General features: G+C 41.1%; 2 protein-coding genes and 1 long non-coding RNA gene across 3 annotated transcripts; 1 reads left to right on the forward strand and 2 right to left on the reverse strand.

Annotated features, from left to right (window-relative positions):
- Positions 1-2833: 2833 nt before the first annotated feature.
- LOC4343711 (bet1-like protein At4g14600) lies at positions 2834-5115 on the reverse strand. Its single transcript, XM_015789928.3, has 4 exons — positions 4931-5115; positions 4677-4782; positions 3619-3675; positions 2834-3166 (listed from the first exon to the last, which is right to left on the reverse strand). The coding sequence occupies exons 1-4, from the start codon at positions 4969-4971 to the stop codon at positions 3005-3007; spliced, it is 366 nt and encodes a 121-aa protein (XP_015645414.1). The 5' UTR covers positions 4972-5115; the 3' UTR covers positions 2834-3004.
- Positions 5116-7690: 2575 nt separating this feature from the next.
- LOC136357233 (uncharacterized) lies at positions 7691-9881 on the reverse strand. Its single transcript, XR_010742432.1, has 3 exons — positions 9420-9881; positions 9046-9111; positions 7691-7917 (listed from the first exon to the last, which is right to left on the reverse strand). It is a non-coding gene; the product is annotated as an uncharacterized lncRNA (long non-coding RNA).
- A 903-nt stretch (positions 9882-10784) lies between these two features.
- Positions 10785-12341, forward strand: LOC107276163 (uncharacterized). Its single transcript, XM_015790553.3, has one exon. It carries the CDS (start codon positions 11776-11778, stop codon positions 12283-12285), a length of 510 nt encoding a protein of 169 aa, XP_015646039.3. The 5' UTR covers positions 10785-11775; the 3' UTR covers positions 12286-12341.
- The last annotated feature ends 4842 nt before the right edge of the window (positions 12342-17183 follow it).

The following is a 17183-nucleotide window of genomic DNA, read 5'->3' on the forward strand; positions in this document are numbered from 1 at the left end:
CTATATTATAGTAAGAGTATGAGAAAAAGCTAATAAAAATATACCTACCTATATAGGTGGGATCTAAGTTGTAATGATTTAAACTAAAAGAAGAGTTTATGTGAGATAAACCTTAGTAATAATATTTTTCTTATTTCAAACTGTTAAATTAATACTCCCTCTGTACCAAATAAGAGGGCACCCTTTTTTTTAAAAAAAAATCAAACTCAACATTTTTTACTAATAATTATATTACCAATATCTATGAATATCTATGATAATTATTATGCATATCATATTATTATACTTCATATTTATATTCTAAAATACTTTCATGTGATACTAAGTTGGTAATCACATAATACAACATAAAATAAATTAATGGTCAAAGTATTTCTTTATATAAAGGAATAAGTTTACTTTGGGTCCCTCAATTTGTCACCTAGTCCGATTTTCGTCCCTTGACCGTAAAACCGGGTACGACCCATCCCCCAACTTACGAAAACCGGGCAAACATGGTCCCTCGGCGGTTTTGGCTGACGTGGCGCATACGTGGCTTGTTTGACTAGGCCTCCGTCCCACGTGGCATTGAAGTAGCGCTTACGTGGCAATTTTCTCCCCGGAAAAATAATAAAAAGAATGGCCCCACATGTCAGCTGCACAAAATAATAATTTTAAAATGGTGGGGCCCACATGTCAGCCTCACTCTCACTTCTTCCCTCTCCCTTCTCTCTCTTCTACCCTTTCCCCTCTCTCTCTCTCCTTCCCGGGCAGAGGACGGCGCGGGTGGGCGGCGGAGCAAGCGAGCTCCGGCGGCGGCGGCGGGCGTGGTCGGCGCCGATCCCGACCGGAGCGCCGCCGGTCCGAGTGAAGGCGAGCAGAGCGGCGGCGCCCTGGAAGACGCCATCGACGCCGCCGACCACCCGGACGCCCTCCGCGCGCGCCGGGACGGCATCGCTGAGCGCCTCTACACCGCGCTCGTCGTCCTCCCACCGCCGCTCCACAAGCCACCTACGCCGCGCTCTCCCCTCCCGACGCCGTGCTCCGCCTCCTCGCCTCCCTCCCCTGCGAGGACCTCGCCGCCCGCTCCACGTCGCTCGACGATGACCTAGTCGCTGTGGACGCATCCACCTCCGAGTCCCTCGCGGCGCTCGAGGCCCGCGAGGCCGCCGTCCCCGCGCGCCTCGCCGAGGCCGAGGCGGCGCTCTCCGTGGCCGTCGCGGAGGCCGAGTCCGCGGAGCCCCCGCCCACCGACGTCCGTGGCGCGCTCCGGTGGATGTGCGGCCGCCGGCCGCATGGACGCTCCCGCGTTGTGGGGCTTCATTGCGGCCCGCCGTCCAGAGCTCGTCGCCGTCCGGAAGGAGGTTGGCCCCGCCGTCGCCGCGGAGGATGGTGTTGGTGAGGACCAGTTCTGGGTGCCGTCGCCGCGGCGGAGGTGGCGAGGGTGGTGGTGGAGGCGGAGTTGGTAGCGGCAGCGGTGGCGAGGGATGTGGCGGTGCCGGGGAGCGGCGGCGGAGTCGGTGGTGGTGGCGCTAGAGAGAGAAGAGAGAGGAAAGGGGATAGAAATGAAAACGACGACGCTGAGTCGCAGCCGCACGCGGACGAAAGCTCGACGCCATCCCCCCCCCCCCCCCCCCCCCCCCCCGCGCCGACGACGCGTCCGACGACTCACCCTCCGCCTCTGCTCCTGCGGACGCCGTGGCGGAGGCGGCGACATCGTGTTCGGGGTAAGCATGGTGCGGCGACTGCCCTATTCCGCCCTGTCGGCTTCGCGCCGCCGCCGCCCCCCACTCCGCCCCGCCGCTCATCCACCCACGCGAAGCTTCTTCGTCATCGGCGGCGTCGATGGCGTCTTCCAGGGCGCCGCCGCTCTGCTCGCCTTCACTCGGACCGGCGGCGCTCCGGTCGGGGTCGGCGCCGACCACGCCCGCCGCCGCCGCCGGAGCTCGCTTGCTCCGCCGCCCACCCGCGCCGTCCTCTGCCCGGGAAGGAGAGAGAGGAAAGGGAAGAAGAGCGAGAAGGGAGAGGGAAGAACCGAAGAAGAGAGAGAAGGGAGAGGGAAGAAGTGAGAGTGAGGCTGACATGTGGGGCCCACATGGGCCCCACCATTTTAAAATTATTTTTTTGTGCAGCTGACATGTGGGGCCATTCTTTTTATTATTTTTCCGAGAGATAATTTTCACGTAAGCGCCACGTCAATGCCACGTGGGACGGAGGCCTAGTCAAACAAGCCACGTATGCGCCACGTCAGCCAAAACCGCCGAGGGACCATGTTTGCCCAGTTTTCATAAGTTGGGGGATGGGTCATACCTGGTTGACGAAAATCGGACTGGGCAACAAATGGAGGGACCCAAAGTGAACTTATTCCTTATATATAATATATAAGCCTTACAATTAGGGACAGAGTTAGTATGACACTAAAATTAAGATTCCAACGCAAATACAATTTGGTATTTCTTCAACTGGATTTCCGGATTGTTGGACAATGCAAAACTATTGATTTAGACTTCAAGCTTTAGGCTCTGCTCGTTTCAAGGTGTTGGGAACCCTTTCTCTTGTCACGCGAAACGAAGCAGTGGATTAGTGCATGATTAATTCAATATTAGCTAATAAAACTTGATAATGAATTACTAAGATATTTTAAAGCAACTTTCCTATAGATTTTTTTTTTTGAAAAAAAAACGCACTGTTTACCTGATCAGGAAGCGTGCGCACAAAAATAGAAAGTAAAGGTTAGGGAAAGTGGAGTAAAGAACAGTTCCTAAGATAATTTGCATTTATTAATTAGGAACTTCGAAATTATTCTGATTAAGAAAAACTGGAATTAAGAGTATAGCTTGTATGCATTAATCCATAGAGTAACATACCTATGTCAGGATATATTATATCCATATCACAGAAGCCATTACATAAACTTCAGAGATGTGTCCATATGTAGTATACAAGTTAAAACCAATGGTATACCCTCATGGTCACTAGGTTGACAGAACTCAACTATCTTATAGCCATATGTCTAACAGTGTTATTATCTTCTAGAGAACTTTGACAAGAGATAGACAACGAAGAAGCAAAACAGAGCAAAAAGGACCACGTGCACAACATGATTCGAGCCCTGTTGGATGATGCTCTTGTTCATCCTTCGCATGTTATGCTTCACTCCAGCCTGAGCTTTTATGAGGGTCATTTGCTGTCCACAAAAAGGATAACAAAAATCAGAGAATAACTAGGATTTATATTATTGTTGGAGAAAACATGAAGAAAATCCACTGTTGCGATTGCAGTAACATCATTCAACTATAGAATGATATTACAACAACTCATGAAAGAAAATAGATTCAAGACTATATACAACAATTGAACTCAGAACAAATGGAACTCCAAACATGGATATCTGTATACTTTCACATGAAGAAGCATGTAGAAATAGTATAGGTAAATATCTCTGAAGCATACATCCTGATAGTTAGGCATAAGGCATGGATAGGCTAGACAAATTCACAAAGGAAAAGGAAATGAAGGGTTAAATGCATGCCACTATCAAGGTAAAAAAAGACATAGCCATAAGGCCAACAAATATTTATTTACCAGAGGAAAACATGTCATGACCACAAGCTTAAAGGAAAAGGCAAGACATAGTACCAGTTGGCTGAGGAAATCATTCTGGAACTTGGCTTCAGCATTTATCTCCTGGGCCACCTGGAAAAAATCAATCAAGCCTCACAAACTGAGCGCCCAGAAATGTGAACAGAACCCAAGATCAACAGCTTATGAACAAAGGAAAAAAAAAATCATAACTTGAAGGATTTTCTTATAAAGTCATACTCGTTACTGGTTGAAATCTGGCATAACATGTACACATAATTTATGGGATTGTACAGCGGCCTAATACAAAAGGTGCAATTCCATATGAAGGTTCAATGAAATTACATAATGCTCATAACAACAAAGACAATATTAAGTACCATGTCACTATAGGAGCCTTAGTTTGGACGTACAAGAAGGATTTATTTTGCTAAAAGTAAATATCTAAAGAACCTTTATAAATTCTTAACTCTCCATGAGTTCGGGATTTACAACAATATTTCTTTTAGATGTTTAGTTGTAGAGAAAAAAAATACTTAGGGGATGACCAAACTACGGCTCTTACAATTGATAGGTCACTAGTGCCAAGCAAGCAAAAGAAAATAAAAGAGCAGATGGAACACTGCAATGTAATAATTATGTAAACTAATAAATAGATCAAGACAATGTCCTGATCACCTAATCGGAGTTTGACATCATATCAGTGTCGAAAATGCCATCACATCATTGAAACAACCTAGACAACAACCATTTTGTAACTTAACATATGGTATTGATATTAACAACATATATCAAAGAAGCAGGCAAGCAGCCCTTGCTCCTTAGTTTGAAGATTATATCAAGTATAAAACAAACTGACAAGATGAGACGCACAAGAAACAATATAGTTGATCGATCAAATTACGAATCAAACATTTGAGAAGCACAAAGTTTATCTTACAGCACTGCATATTAACACCTGAACATATTGGGAGCAGGTCTAAAGTTCAAATGCACACACAAACCAATAGACCTCTAACTTGCAAATAATGGCAAAAAGTCCACAATTGAGCATACCTAACAGAAATTAAAAAAAAACAGAAAGAAACAAGGATGGAGAGAAATGGAAATCTTACGCCTTTCAGTAGGCGAACCCTCGAGTGCAGCCCATCGATCTCCTCATCAAGATCGCCGTGCACCGGATCGATCCGCAGCTGGATCTCGTCCGAGCTCGACGCATTCCTGCAATCAATACCGAAAGAACCCCGACAACCCCCCAAAGTTATCAGGGACTCGATTCAGTTCTCCGGAGCAAAGACGAGGGATTCGGACGCCACCGGCGCAAGATTGGATCGAACGAAAATTCGCTGGCTGTGGGTGCGGGTTTTACCTGGATCGAAGCGGACCCGAGCCGTGCAGCGGGTTCGCCATCGCGCTTACCAGCGCAGATGGGGTTCAGCTCGTTCCCTCGCGACTTAGATGGAACGACGAGGCGGCGGCGCACGGGAAGGAGGGAGGGGGTGGCGCGCGCGCAACGGCGACGGACGACGGCGGGTGGAGGCCGGAGGGGAGGATGGAGGAGAGGAGAGGACGGGAAGGGGAGGGGAAGACACTAGAAGGAAGGCTTCAAAATGAATAATTATTTTTAGGAAAAAAAATTTCTGGTTCCTTCCTAATTAATGGAGTAATACAAAATTATCTTAAGGTGTGCTTTTATACTTCACTTGTCCAACTTTTACTTCCTCAGTTTTTATACACAAGCTTCCCAAACTATTAAACAGTGTATTTTTTTTACAAAAATTTTCTATATATAAGTTGCTTTAAAAAAATTTATATTAATTTATTTTTAAGTTTTTTTTGCTAATATTGAATTAATTATGCACTGATCCATTGCTTCGTTTTGCATGGTAAGAGAAAGGGTTCCTAATAACTTGAAACGAGCGCATCCTAAAGCTTGGAGTCTCGATCAAAAGTTTTGCATTGATCAACAATCCAGAAATCCGGTTGAAGATATACCAAATTGTGTTTGCATTGGAAATCCGGTTGAAGAAGTACCAAATTGTGTTTGCGTTGGAATCTTAATTGTAAAGCCTATGAATTTTATAGATGGTCTTATGGTTTAATTGTATAATTTGACCATTAGTTTATTTCATTTCGTATTATGTTATCATCAACTATAAATTAGTATAACATGAAAGTATTTTAAAATATATAAATCTAGTGTTATCATAGATATTGATAGTATAATTATTAGTCAAAAATTGCCAAGTTTGATTTTTTTTTAAAAAAAAGGGCGCCCTCTTATTTGGGGTAGAGGGAATATTAATTTAACAGTTTGAAATAAGGAAAATATTATTACTAAGGTTTATCTCACATAAACTCTTCTTTTAATTTAAATCATACCTAATGTTAACCATGTTATAGGAGACGAAAGCATAAGCACCAATAGAATCCGATGCAACAAAAAATCTGGTCCAAGACCACTGGTTTCGAACTTGAACCAACTAAACTGTACAAATGTCCATACTGGTAGGATGAATGAAAGTACGCATTTCTCATATATTATTGATCGTGAGCCAATACCACATTCGACCAAGTGAATATTTCATAGTAGAATCTGTGGAATATTAGTATTTTCTTTACATATTAGTATTTCCTAATAATCATGAAATGTAGTCTAGCAACAGTAAGAGTCCCAGGAGAATTTGTTTCAACTCGAGATTGATAGAGAAAACACCTCTTTTTCACCCATACGCTTCCCGAATTATTAAACGTGTGTATTTTTTGCAAAACTTTTCTACAGAAGAGTCGTTTTTAAAAAAATCATATCAATCCTTTTTTAAAACTAGGCATTCAAAAAAAAATCCTTTTTTAAAACTTTAAAATAATTAATACTTAAATTATTCATGCACTGATAGCTCACCTTGATGTATCTCCCCAATATTCTCTTTCTCTTTTTCCTCAAACACAACCAGTTCAAAGCCTCAAATTAATTTTACATTGTTCAATAGTTCCTGAATTGGAAACTGAGTTCAGGTTCTTTACAGTGAAACCTATTCATTTGGATTTAAGTTATAGATTTGATACATTATTTTTTTTTCAAAATTCAAATCAAACAAATACCTACTTGTAACGTGTTTGAATCTTAATTTCCCTATTATATTAATTTTCCAGTTCCAAAATAAGAAATTAATTATTACCACCTACTATATAGGTGGAATAGGTGTATACTATTCTTTTTTAACTTAAATTAGTATATAAATGTTTTTAGGGAAAATTAGTACATGTAACTTACTCCCTCCGTCCCAAAATAAGTAATATTTTGCACTGTTTACGTCTAAGGTTTGACCGTTCGTCTTATTTAAAAAAATTATGATTAAATTTTTTATTGTTATTACTCCCTCCATTCCAAAATATAAGGCATAACCACCCCTAACCCAAAGACCAACAAATAATTATTATCATCTTGTAGTTTGGATCATCCTAATAAATACAATGCATGCATCCAATAGAATTATAGCAAGTTTAATAGTATAGCCCACTGCTAGCTCTAATTCATTTATAGCCAATCTAATAGCTAATTCATATAATAGTTGCTTACTATACTACTCCCTCCATCTATTTTTGATAGTTATATTTCTAAATCTGAAAATTTTATTTTTGATAGGCATATTTCAATCCAACAACCTATCCTCTTAATGATTTTCTCGAATTTAATGCGTGACTCTCTATTCTTCCACACATGATTGGCTACATGGGCATTGAGAAATGTAAATATTAATGAATCGCTTGTTTACGAGGAATGACTAGTAGCATGTTTAAATGGATGATAAGTAGAATTACTTATCCTTGGTCTGTGTGCCAAGATGAAATATGACTATCAAAAGTAGATGGAGGGAGTATTAATTTATGGTCCCACCTATCATACACATATTGTGTCTTGTAGTCCGTGGTGCAGTTGGCTACAGATCTGTAGACCGATGCTCTTCTCTCTCATCTTTTATCTCATTAAAATATATTTATAGCTGGCTAATAGTCTGCTATTGTACCTGCTCTTAGAGAGCATGAGAGTGTACGATTTAAAAAAGTAATAATTTATTGGAGAAGTGGTTATAGTTAATTGTTGTCACGCCCGGAAATTCACTAGTAATTTTCGAACTAATTTGTGCATAAAATCCTCGTCCAGAAATCAGCCGAGGTACACAAACTGACAATTTAATATACAAATCCATCATAATAATAACGTTACATACTTACAAAAGAAAAGAAAAACAACAGCGGAATAACGGTCTAGCGATGGCTTCAGCTCCACTCCCACAGGCAGCTCAACTGGGGTATAAGCCAAACGTCTGCTCCTTCTGGATCCTTTCTCTTCAACTGAGGTTGATTGATTATTGCAAGGATGAGCATATGACATACTCAACAAGCCACACAGCAAATATGCAAGTGCACAAGAATACCAAAGGATGGCATAATATAGGCTCATTTGCAAAAGCAGCATTTAGCAAACATTTAAGAGAAGTAAAACAGTAGAGTAATTAATCATCAATTTTAATCAACACTGAACAGCACCCCAATGCTGCACAGGCCCAACCATCCTAAACAACCATACCCGGCTGTACAGATCTAACTCCAAACCAGGAGCTAAACAAATTATTACCAGTTATTGCATCAATAATTATTTGTGAGAGGTGTGAGACTAATCACGAAAAACATTGCTCAACCCGCCCATAACCGCGGGCACGGCTATTCGAATAGTTTTACTCTGGCCAAAGGTGTACCACTGTACCCACAAGACACGATTCCACACATGTTGCCATGCCCCGAAGTACCACCACGGCACTGCAAAGGGGGAAATCGTGACAATACCCTTCGCACAACACAACTCACCACAGTGCACCATTCCTGGATCATAATCACCCCCTTATAAACAAGGCATGGACTCCCCAGCGACCCCACGGACTTCTCGCCGCTTCTCAGTTTGGCACCCCGTAATGAACCATGCTATACAAAAGGTAAAGTCGTTGCCCACGCTGGCTTGTGGTTGGCACGGTAAATGTTTCACAACAATAGCTCGCGAACTGGTCCTTAATTGTCATGAGCACGACCTTCAAAACCATATACTCACAACCCACCATTGACAAGTTTTAATTATCAATTAATTATCATAACACGATAACCATGAGCTACATTTAAATCTAACCATAATTTAAATCTAACCATAAGAAATGATGTAATATGATTCACCCCATTAATGAGCTAATGTTTCTAAGCATGGCTAAGCAATTATATATATATAGCATTTAGCTGAACCAAACCAATATATAAGGTTCTAGCTAATCGAATTATAACTCATAGGAAAATAAAGTCATCTTCGGCCATTAATTAATTGGGAAAGGCTCACCACCCGATGACATTCGAAAATAATGCATAAGTTGAAATAAAACATTAGCTTTAAACGGGTTCAACATGCTTAAAGGGTCCTTTGGGATCTGTGTGACTTGCCTTGAGCTTCCTCAAACGCTTCTGAACCTTCCTCAACGAAAACGCTCTCCTCCAAAACGTCAGAAACTTAAGCGAAAGAACAAAATCAACAAAACAGTACAAAAACAAGCATAAACAGTACATGTGGATATTTTTAACATGTAATGAATTTAGCAACTTGAACCACTCGAATCCGAGTTACGATGATTTAGTTATGAATTTCCGAAGTTTAATCGATTTTCATCTAATAAAGAAAACTAAGAAAAGGGATTAATGACGTCATCGCTGACGTCATCGCCGGCCATGGCACGGCTTCCACGCGACGACCGGCAAAAGAGAGCTCGGTTGGGCTATCCGAGAACACCTACACGTAGAGGACGACGACGCGAACTCACCGGTGCAAAGAACAACGACGGACGGCGACGAACGACGGCCGGCGACGACCACAGCAGCGGCGCGACGCGGCTGAAGGATCGCCGGCGACGGCGGCGGCTAGGGCAACGTGGCGGCGGCTCTACGGGCGACGATGGAGCTCGGGACTTGGGGCAAACGGAAGAGGACGACTAGGGGATGCTATTTATAGGTATGGGTGGAGGAGATCGGCTCAGGAACGGATGGATTTGGTGAAGGAAGTTAGGATTTATCCGAGTTCACCCGAATAAAAACGGCCGAAATTCGTGAGATAGATAACGAATTTGATGAGGGTTTCTTCGGGATTAGGTAGAGGAGATAGAGAGGAATCCGTTTTTTCAATCAATTTTGGGAGGGAAGCAACGGATGCACCGGATCGAACGGAGAAGGCGGCGTTGCAACGCACGGCATCGGGCAGAACAGGGGCTCTGGAGGAAGAAGATGACACTGTTGCGAGAGGGAGGTAAAGCAGACTTTAGGCTGGGCTGAGGAAGGGAGAGAGAAGAGGAAGGAATGGGCCGAAAAGGGCCCAAGCTGAGGAGGAGGATTTTTATTACTTTTCCAAATAAATCAATCACCAAAATGATCTTTGAATTGTTAAAAATACTTCCATTGCTCAAATAATTTCAGGAAAAATCCTGAAAATACTTGGACACTCAAAGTACTTAACAAAATTAAAATCAGATCATTTAATGATTAATTTAATATTTAAATAATTGCTGAACTACTCTTTGTAGGATTAAAATTAAGAGTTGAGCTCCGAAAAATCCGAGAAAATTCCAGAGAGTATAATTAACAATGGAGAATTTAATAAAACTTAAATCCAGCCATGCTTTATATTTAGAAAATTTTATTTCCCACATTTAACTTCACTTGTAAATTAATGAACATTTAATATAAATTCTAATAATAATTTATTAAATAATTTATAAATCCTGAAACGAAAATCAGGACGTGACAATTGTCTATATGCATGCATACCTTATATTATGGAACATCTTAAAAAAAATGGTTGTGCCTTATATTATGGAATGGAGGGAGTGGATGATAAAACATGAATAATACTTTATGTGTGACTATTTTTAATTTTTTTTAAAAAAATTAAATAAGACAGACAGTCAAACGCTGGATACGGATACCCACAACTGCATTTATTTCGAAACTGAGGTAGTAGATCCTTAGATGGATAGCCTTTTAATATATACCTCCATTAAATATGTGTTTCCTAGGTGGCCTGATTTTAGTATGGACGCAGAGACATAATCGGAGACGTAATCTAGTAGCAGGCGTAAGCGTAACCCAGACGGACTATATATAGTTGGAACCCACCCACCCGTTGCGTTGCCGCCCAGCCGAACAGCCAGAAATCCCCATCCCCACACCCCAGCCAGCCGTCTCATCGCCAACTGGTTCAGCGCCCATTTTGGCCACTCCACACGATCCCCTCCGCTCCCAGGCCGACGGTGGTAGAGGCAGAAAATCGGATGGACAAGCCAGCGGCGACCCGGCGGCGGGGGGGGGGGGGGGGGGGGGGGGGGGGGCAAAGCGGTCAAGGACCCACGACGCCTGCTGGTGCTGCTCCTTCTCCTCCACGCAGATCCCCTTGACGAGGGGAGCGAAGCGAAGGAGCGTTAGCCGCCTGCGCCCTTGCTCCGCCGCGCCGTCGTCTTGGTGTAGTTGGGGCGCAAAGCGCGCGCGCACCGGCACCGCGCTCGGTCCTCCTCCTCCTCGCCCTAAACTATCTTCGGATCGGATTCCTTTATTTGAATCCGAATCGGTTGATGGGACGGATTGGCGAATCTCGGTGAAGGGCCGGCGGGGCTCATCGCCGAGCGCGTCCTCGCCAACGATGTGGCTGACTACATCCGCTTCCGGTCCGTGTGCCAGCCGTGGCGGCGGTGCTGCGCGGCGCCGCCGGCGGATGACGCCTTGGACCGCCGCTTCCACCCGCGGCAGTGGCTCATCCTCCCCGAGAAACCCCGCATTCGCTACCACTGCCGCCTCCTCAACCTCTCCACCGGCGAGTGCATCCTGGCGCACCTCCCGGAGTTCCGTGGCCACAGAGTATTCAGCCCCTCCACGGAGGGCCTCGTCCTCCTGCTCCATGAGAGCACCCATGTCGCCCGCCTTCTAAACCCACTCACCCACCAGCTCACCGACCTCCCACCGGTCACCACTTTGTTGGACCTCCTTCTGCCGCTGTGTGATCTCAGCGTGGACGGCTTTGGCCTCGCCGACGACCGCACGGTGGTGATCCATAACACAGTGTTCCTCGCCGTCGCCAAGCCCGGCGACAAGTGCTGGACGGCGGTCAACCTCAGCGATTGTCTCCGGCCGAGCATGTCATTAGCGGGTCGCTTCTACGGCGTTACCAGCGATGCCATCATGGTGGTGGAGGTCAGCCGGGAGAGCCAGACGCCGCAGCTGGTGGAGGCCGCCGACCTGACGTTGCAACACAGGTTCAGCAGGATGCTCGGCAGCGCGCACCTGGTGGACAACAATATTGGCGAGCTGTTGCTGGTGCACCGTACCCTAAGTGGTAACAAGAGGTTGTACCAGGCGTACCGGGTGGATTTGGATGGGAGGAAGACGGTGCCTGTCCGTGGTCTCGGTGGTCGGGCCGTGTTCATCGGCCATGACTGCTCGCTATCCGTGTCCCCTGCTACATTCCCCTCGATCGTTGGTGACGCCGTCTACCCGGGCTTCGACTGTGGGGATAGAACTGGCCTGGAGCACATCGAAGCCTATCACCTGGCAGATGGAACCATTGAACACTCATGCTATGAAGACCCCGGCAAGGAATGGGAACACCCTGTAAGTATCGCTGATTATCTATCCTCGTGGGTGTAAATAATAGGCTACGATGCAGCAGTTGTATCCATCATCTCAAGACTGTCCCCTGCAATGTGCTGTTTATTTTCGTCCTCTTATTTATTAAGAGGTAAAACCTCACACATTACTGCAAGAGAAATATGATAACAAGTGAAAATAGTGTGTAAGATAGCTAAACGACATAATATTATATAAGTTGATGTGGTTTTTGATATTTTAAATAGTATATCGTAATTGCTAAAAAAACAACTTTTAAATGTAACTATAGTATAGCATAGTTGTAGTGTAAGTACAATGTAATTACGCTATAGTGTAACTATACTATAACTATATTGTAATTTCTATATAAGGTAGATATAAAGTTGCATATATTATTTTAATACTTATATATTATAGTTGAATTATATTACAATTATATTATAGTTAGATTTAAAAGTTTTTCCCTTAAAGAACTTGCGGCAGCTTTTTTAGATAATTATTCAAATATAAAAGTAAGATGATGTAGCTATGAGAAAAGAAAATAAAGAAGATAATTCGAACCATAGATTAATCATCTAAGGGTTAGAAGCAACTGAGATAATATGACTTAATGAGAGAAGAAAAAAATAATATTAACTAAGTGATGATAACGGTTAGGTACTTTGGATATCGTAAAAAATGATGAAAATACATATGGAAGTCAAATAAATTGGTCTATATTGAAATGTTATGTTGATGATTTAAATGCTTGCATTTCAAAGCTCTAATATTAATAAATTATATAGATATAATACAACATGTTTGAGGTTTAAGATGTAATAATTGTTAGTGTAGGATAATATGATATTTTTGCATGTTAAGTTTTATTATATAGGATTTGTACGAAAATATAAATGTGTAGAGTGGAGAGTCTAATTATTCCTCCAACGTTTCCTTGCAATACTTGCACTTAAAGAGAAACAGAAGAATCCTCCAGCACAATCATCAAGATGAGCCGCGAGTAGCTTCCCTTTTGGTGGAAGATACTCCCTCCGTCTCATTTTACGTGTAGTCGTGGGTTACCCTCTTATTTGAAAAAATTAACAAAAATTTGTCACGCTTAAAGTACTATTAATGTTTTATCATCTACTCCCTCCGTCCCATAATATAAGGGATTTTGACTTTTTATTTGCACTGTTTGACCATTTGTCTTATTCAAAAAAATTTGTAATATTTATTTATTTTATTTGTGACTTACTTTATTATCCAAAGTATTTTAAGCTCAAATTTTCATTTTCTATATTTGCACAATTTTTTTAAATAAGACGAGTGGTCAAACAGTGCATGAAAAAGTCAAAATCTCATATATTATGGGACGGATGGAGTAATAACAATAAACATACCAATAATTTTTTTTCAAATAAGACGAACAGTCAAATGTTAGATAGAAAAACCGCAAAACTGTGTTTTTTCTAGAATGGGGGTAGTATTAATAAAGGAGAATTAACTATTGCAATGTAATATATTTATTTATTTTTGCCTCTCTGGAGTTAGTGTTGTTGTCATCGATTCCGTTTGACCCAACTTCCTGCAACTGACTTGTGATTTGCGGTTTCCCTGTTCTTATTGAAGTTTGCTCCTCAATGGTAGCATCGTGTACCTAAAATAATTTGGTGGGATAGTCTAATTATAATAAATTATCTTGGTGGGAATGGATCATACTCCATCCAAATCCGTAGTTCTAAGATTGGTCTTATCCTATCTTATATTGCTACATGTTGAACAGTAAATATGATCACATATTTGTTGTCTTGAACGTGTTGTTTTTTCAATGACTAAGGAGAAAAGTCCTTACATCCCCACTTTTCATTAAAGCCCAAATTTGTCCCTAAACTTTGCATATTGTTTGCCTTTCATCCTCTGATCAATTTAAAGTGGTTTTGAATGATGTGGCAGTGTTATATAATGATGAAAAAAAAATATTATTAATTCAAATTTGGTAAATGCCCAAAAAAAACTCGCATCTTCCATGGATCATTTAAAACAAAAAAAACGTGTGTCCACAAACAACATAGAATATAATTGTACCTATATTAGGATAAATTATATCCATATCAGTCTGTCAGAGAAGCTAACACATACTTCAGATACTACATTGCCATATGCAGTACAAGTATAACATAAAACCAATGGTATCGTTAGGTGACAAAACCTGACTATTATCTTCTAAATATTTACTATCTTCTAGAGAACTTTGACAAGAGATAGACAACGAAGAAGCAAAACAGAGCAAAAAGGACCACATGCACAACATGATTCGAGCCCTGTTGGATGATGCTCTTGTTCACTCCAGCCTGAGCTTTTATGAGGGTCATTTGCTGTCCACAAAAAGGACAACAAAAATAAGAGAATAACTAGGATTTATATTATTGTTGGAGAAAACATGAAGAATTGGTACTTAAAGCTATAAAAGATTAAACGGAACCGGAGTGAGTAATAGTTTATGCTTCAATAAAACTGTTCTTTTTTTCGCGAGGTGCTCAAACTATTCTTGAAGTGCCATACTACTATTCTTATTTGTTTTTTTGGAACTTTTTAACTTAACACCAGTAATTTGGTATTTTCTTGATTAAGGGCATACATGTCATGGCAGAGTGCTTGTTTGAGATATTTTAGTACTGATTTAATTATATATTTAGCCACCTATTAAAACACAAGAATTTTATATAAATTTTATAATATTTAAACAATAATTAATGAATTTTTATAGAAAAAATTTTGAAAAAAATTCTTGCACTGCAAAGGTCTAGCTTGCTCTGAAGACTAGTTTCAATAGAAAGGCAGACGGAGAGGGTTTTCGATGACTCATTAGCTTCTTTAAAAAGAAAGTGACACCTTGTGTTATACCATGAGAAATATTTTTTAAAAAGAATGTCACTTACTTTTTTATTAAGAAAATCACCATGAGTATAATAAAACTTTGGTTCAACTCCTTTCCTCCGTAATTAGATTGCAGTACAACGCAATTGCGTTATTGTTTGTGGGCTTTGAGCACTATGAACTGGCCAGCCCAATGCGAAGTCATAACCAACCCAGTACAAAATGTCATCCCTCTTGTTTTTATAAGGAGCAAATATGAAGAGCAATTTGCATATCGCTTCTCATGTGAACCCAAACAATGTGTGGTTTTTCCTCGGCCCATCGCATTCAACACGTAATGGGAAAACATTTTTCGCTTTACTGCTCCAAACAAACATCATCTCAGGGGTGTTTAGATCTAGGAGTGTAAAGTTTTGGCGCGTCACATCGGATATTATATAGGATGTCGTATGGCGTGTTCAGACACTAACAAACAACTAATTACAGAATCCGTCAGTAAACCGCGAGACAAATTTATTAAGCCTAATTAATCCGTCATTAGCAAATGTTTAATGTAGCACAACATTGTCAAATTATGGAGCAATTAGGCTTAAAAGATTCGTCTCGCAAATTAGTCGCAATATGTGCAATTAGTTATTTTTTAGCCTATATTTAATACTTCATGTAGGTGTTCAAATATTCGATGTGACATGGTGAAAAATTTTAGGGTAGGATCTAGACAGGTCTACTGTGTTTGATACTTGGGGTTGGGAACCCAACTCCACCGCACGGAAAACGGAGCGGTCCATTAGCGTGTGATTAATTAAGTATTAGTTAATTTTTTTTCAAAAATGGATTAATTTGTTTTTTTAAAGCAACTTTCGTATAGAAACTTTTTGCAAAAAAACACACTATTTAGCAGTTTGAAAAGCGTGCACGCGAAAAACGAGGGAAAGGGGTTGGGAAACTTGTGGAAAGAACACAGCCTAAGTTGAAATTTTAGAAAACTGAGTAGGAGTCCCCACCGAACGTGACCTTTTCTCTCCTGTAACTTTCTCCCTCCATTCCCAAATAGATTACCACGGTTACTATCTATATTTAAACTTTGACTATTTATCTTTTTTAATATTTTGTAAATATTTATTGAAGTATATAACATTTGTTCATAGTAGTCTAACATTATTAGCGGTCAAAGTTAAATAATGCAGGTATAATTATTTAAAAATGGAAATAATATATTTTACCAACAAATCCTCTATTAACAATTGTATCCCACTTAATAGGCTTTACTAATATTTTTAGTGTTAAATAACATTATAAATTGTCCATATGTGTTTGTCCATGCTAAGAATCTTGATAGATCCGTCACTGCGCCCAACTCCTCAACAACAATTCTCATCCTCCTTTATATTTCTTCTCTTTTCTCCCATCCGAGTAAACACAACACTTTCATTTTGTTGTAGGAATATAATAACCTTGCATCAATGTACTAATAGTCTAGTATCTTCAGCTACTAATAAGTAAGGTCCTGTTGGGTGTTTTTTTTTGGGGGTGGGGGGGGTGTTTAAAATTCTGTGAGTAGCTGATTTCAGTTTACTTTTTAGACTATGTAACTATATATTCTTATAATTTGAGTGAGTGAGAATACACGCTGTTTGGGAGCTAAAGATTCTAATATGAAACTACTACCATGGCTAAACTCTCCTAACTAGGCGTAAGAAAGTATCTGTGTATTTGTTAAAAGACATCCTCGATGGATAGTGACAACAAACAGTGGCCAAGTAGACAAGCACTCGTTGACGAAGCAAGCTCTACACACTGCTACCTTTTCTCACATACTCCACCCGTATTCCTCAATTCTTGCGGACGATCAAGCGTGCGTTTAGTTCACATTAAAATTAAAAGTTTGGTTAAAATTAAAATGATGTGATGAAAAAGTTAAAAGTTTATGTGTATAGGAAAATTTTGATGTGATGAAAAAGTTAGAAGTTTAAAGAATTATTTAGAACTAAACACGGTACAACCATACGTTGGATAGACCATTTGAACGCCGTACACACCGAGCACGCATACTCGTAGCGAACACTTCCCCGCTACCT

The sequence above is a fragment of the Oryza sativa genome, chromosome 7 (assembly GCF_034140825.1).
Source record: "Oryza sativa Japonica Group chromosome 7, ASM3414082v1".
NCBI lineage: Eukaryota > Viridiplantae > Streptophyta > Magnoliopsida > Poales > Poaceae > Oryza > Oryza sativa.

Excerpts from the sequence above, each read along its gene's own strand:
- LOC4343711 (XM_015789928.3), bottom strand. The coding sequence starts at position 4,971 with ATGGCGAACCCGCTGCACGGCTCGGGTCCGCTTCGATCCAG. Across the intron at positions 4,783-4,930 it reads TCGGGTCCGCTTCGATCCAG|GAATGCGTCGAGCTCGGACG; the intron begins GTAAAACCCGCA and ends TATTGATTGCAG. Across the intron at positions 3,167-3,618 it reads ATGATTTCCTCAGCCAACTG|CAAATGACCCTCATAAAAGC; the intron begins GTACTATGTCTT and ends TTTTGTGGACAG.
- LOC107276163 (XM_015790553.3), top strand. The coding sequence starts at position 11,776 with ATGTCATTAGCGGGTCGCTTCTACGGCGTTACCAGCGATGCCATCATG.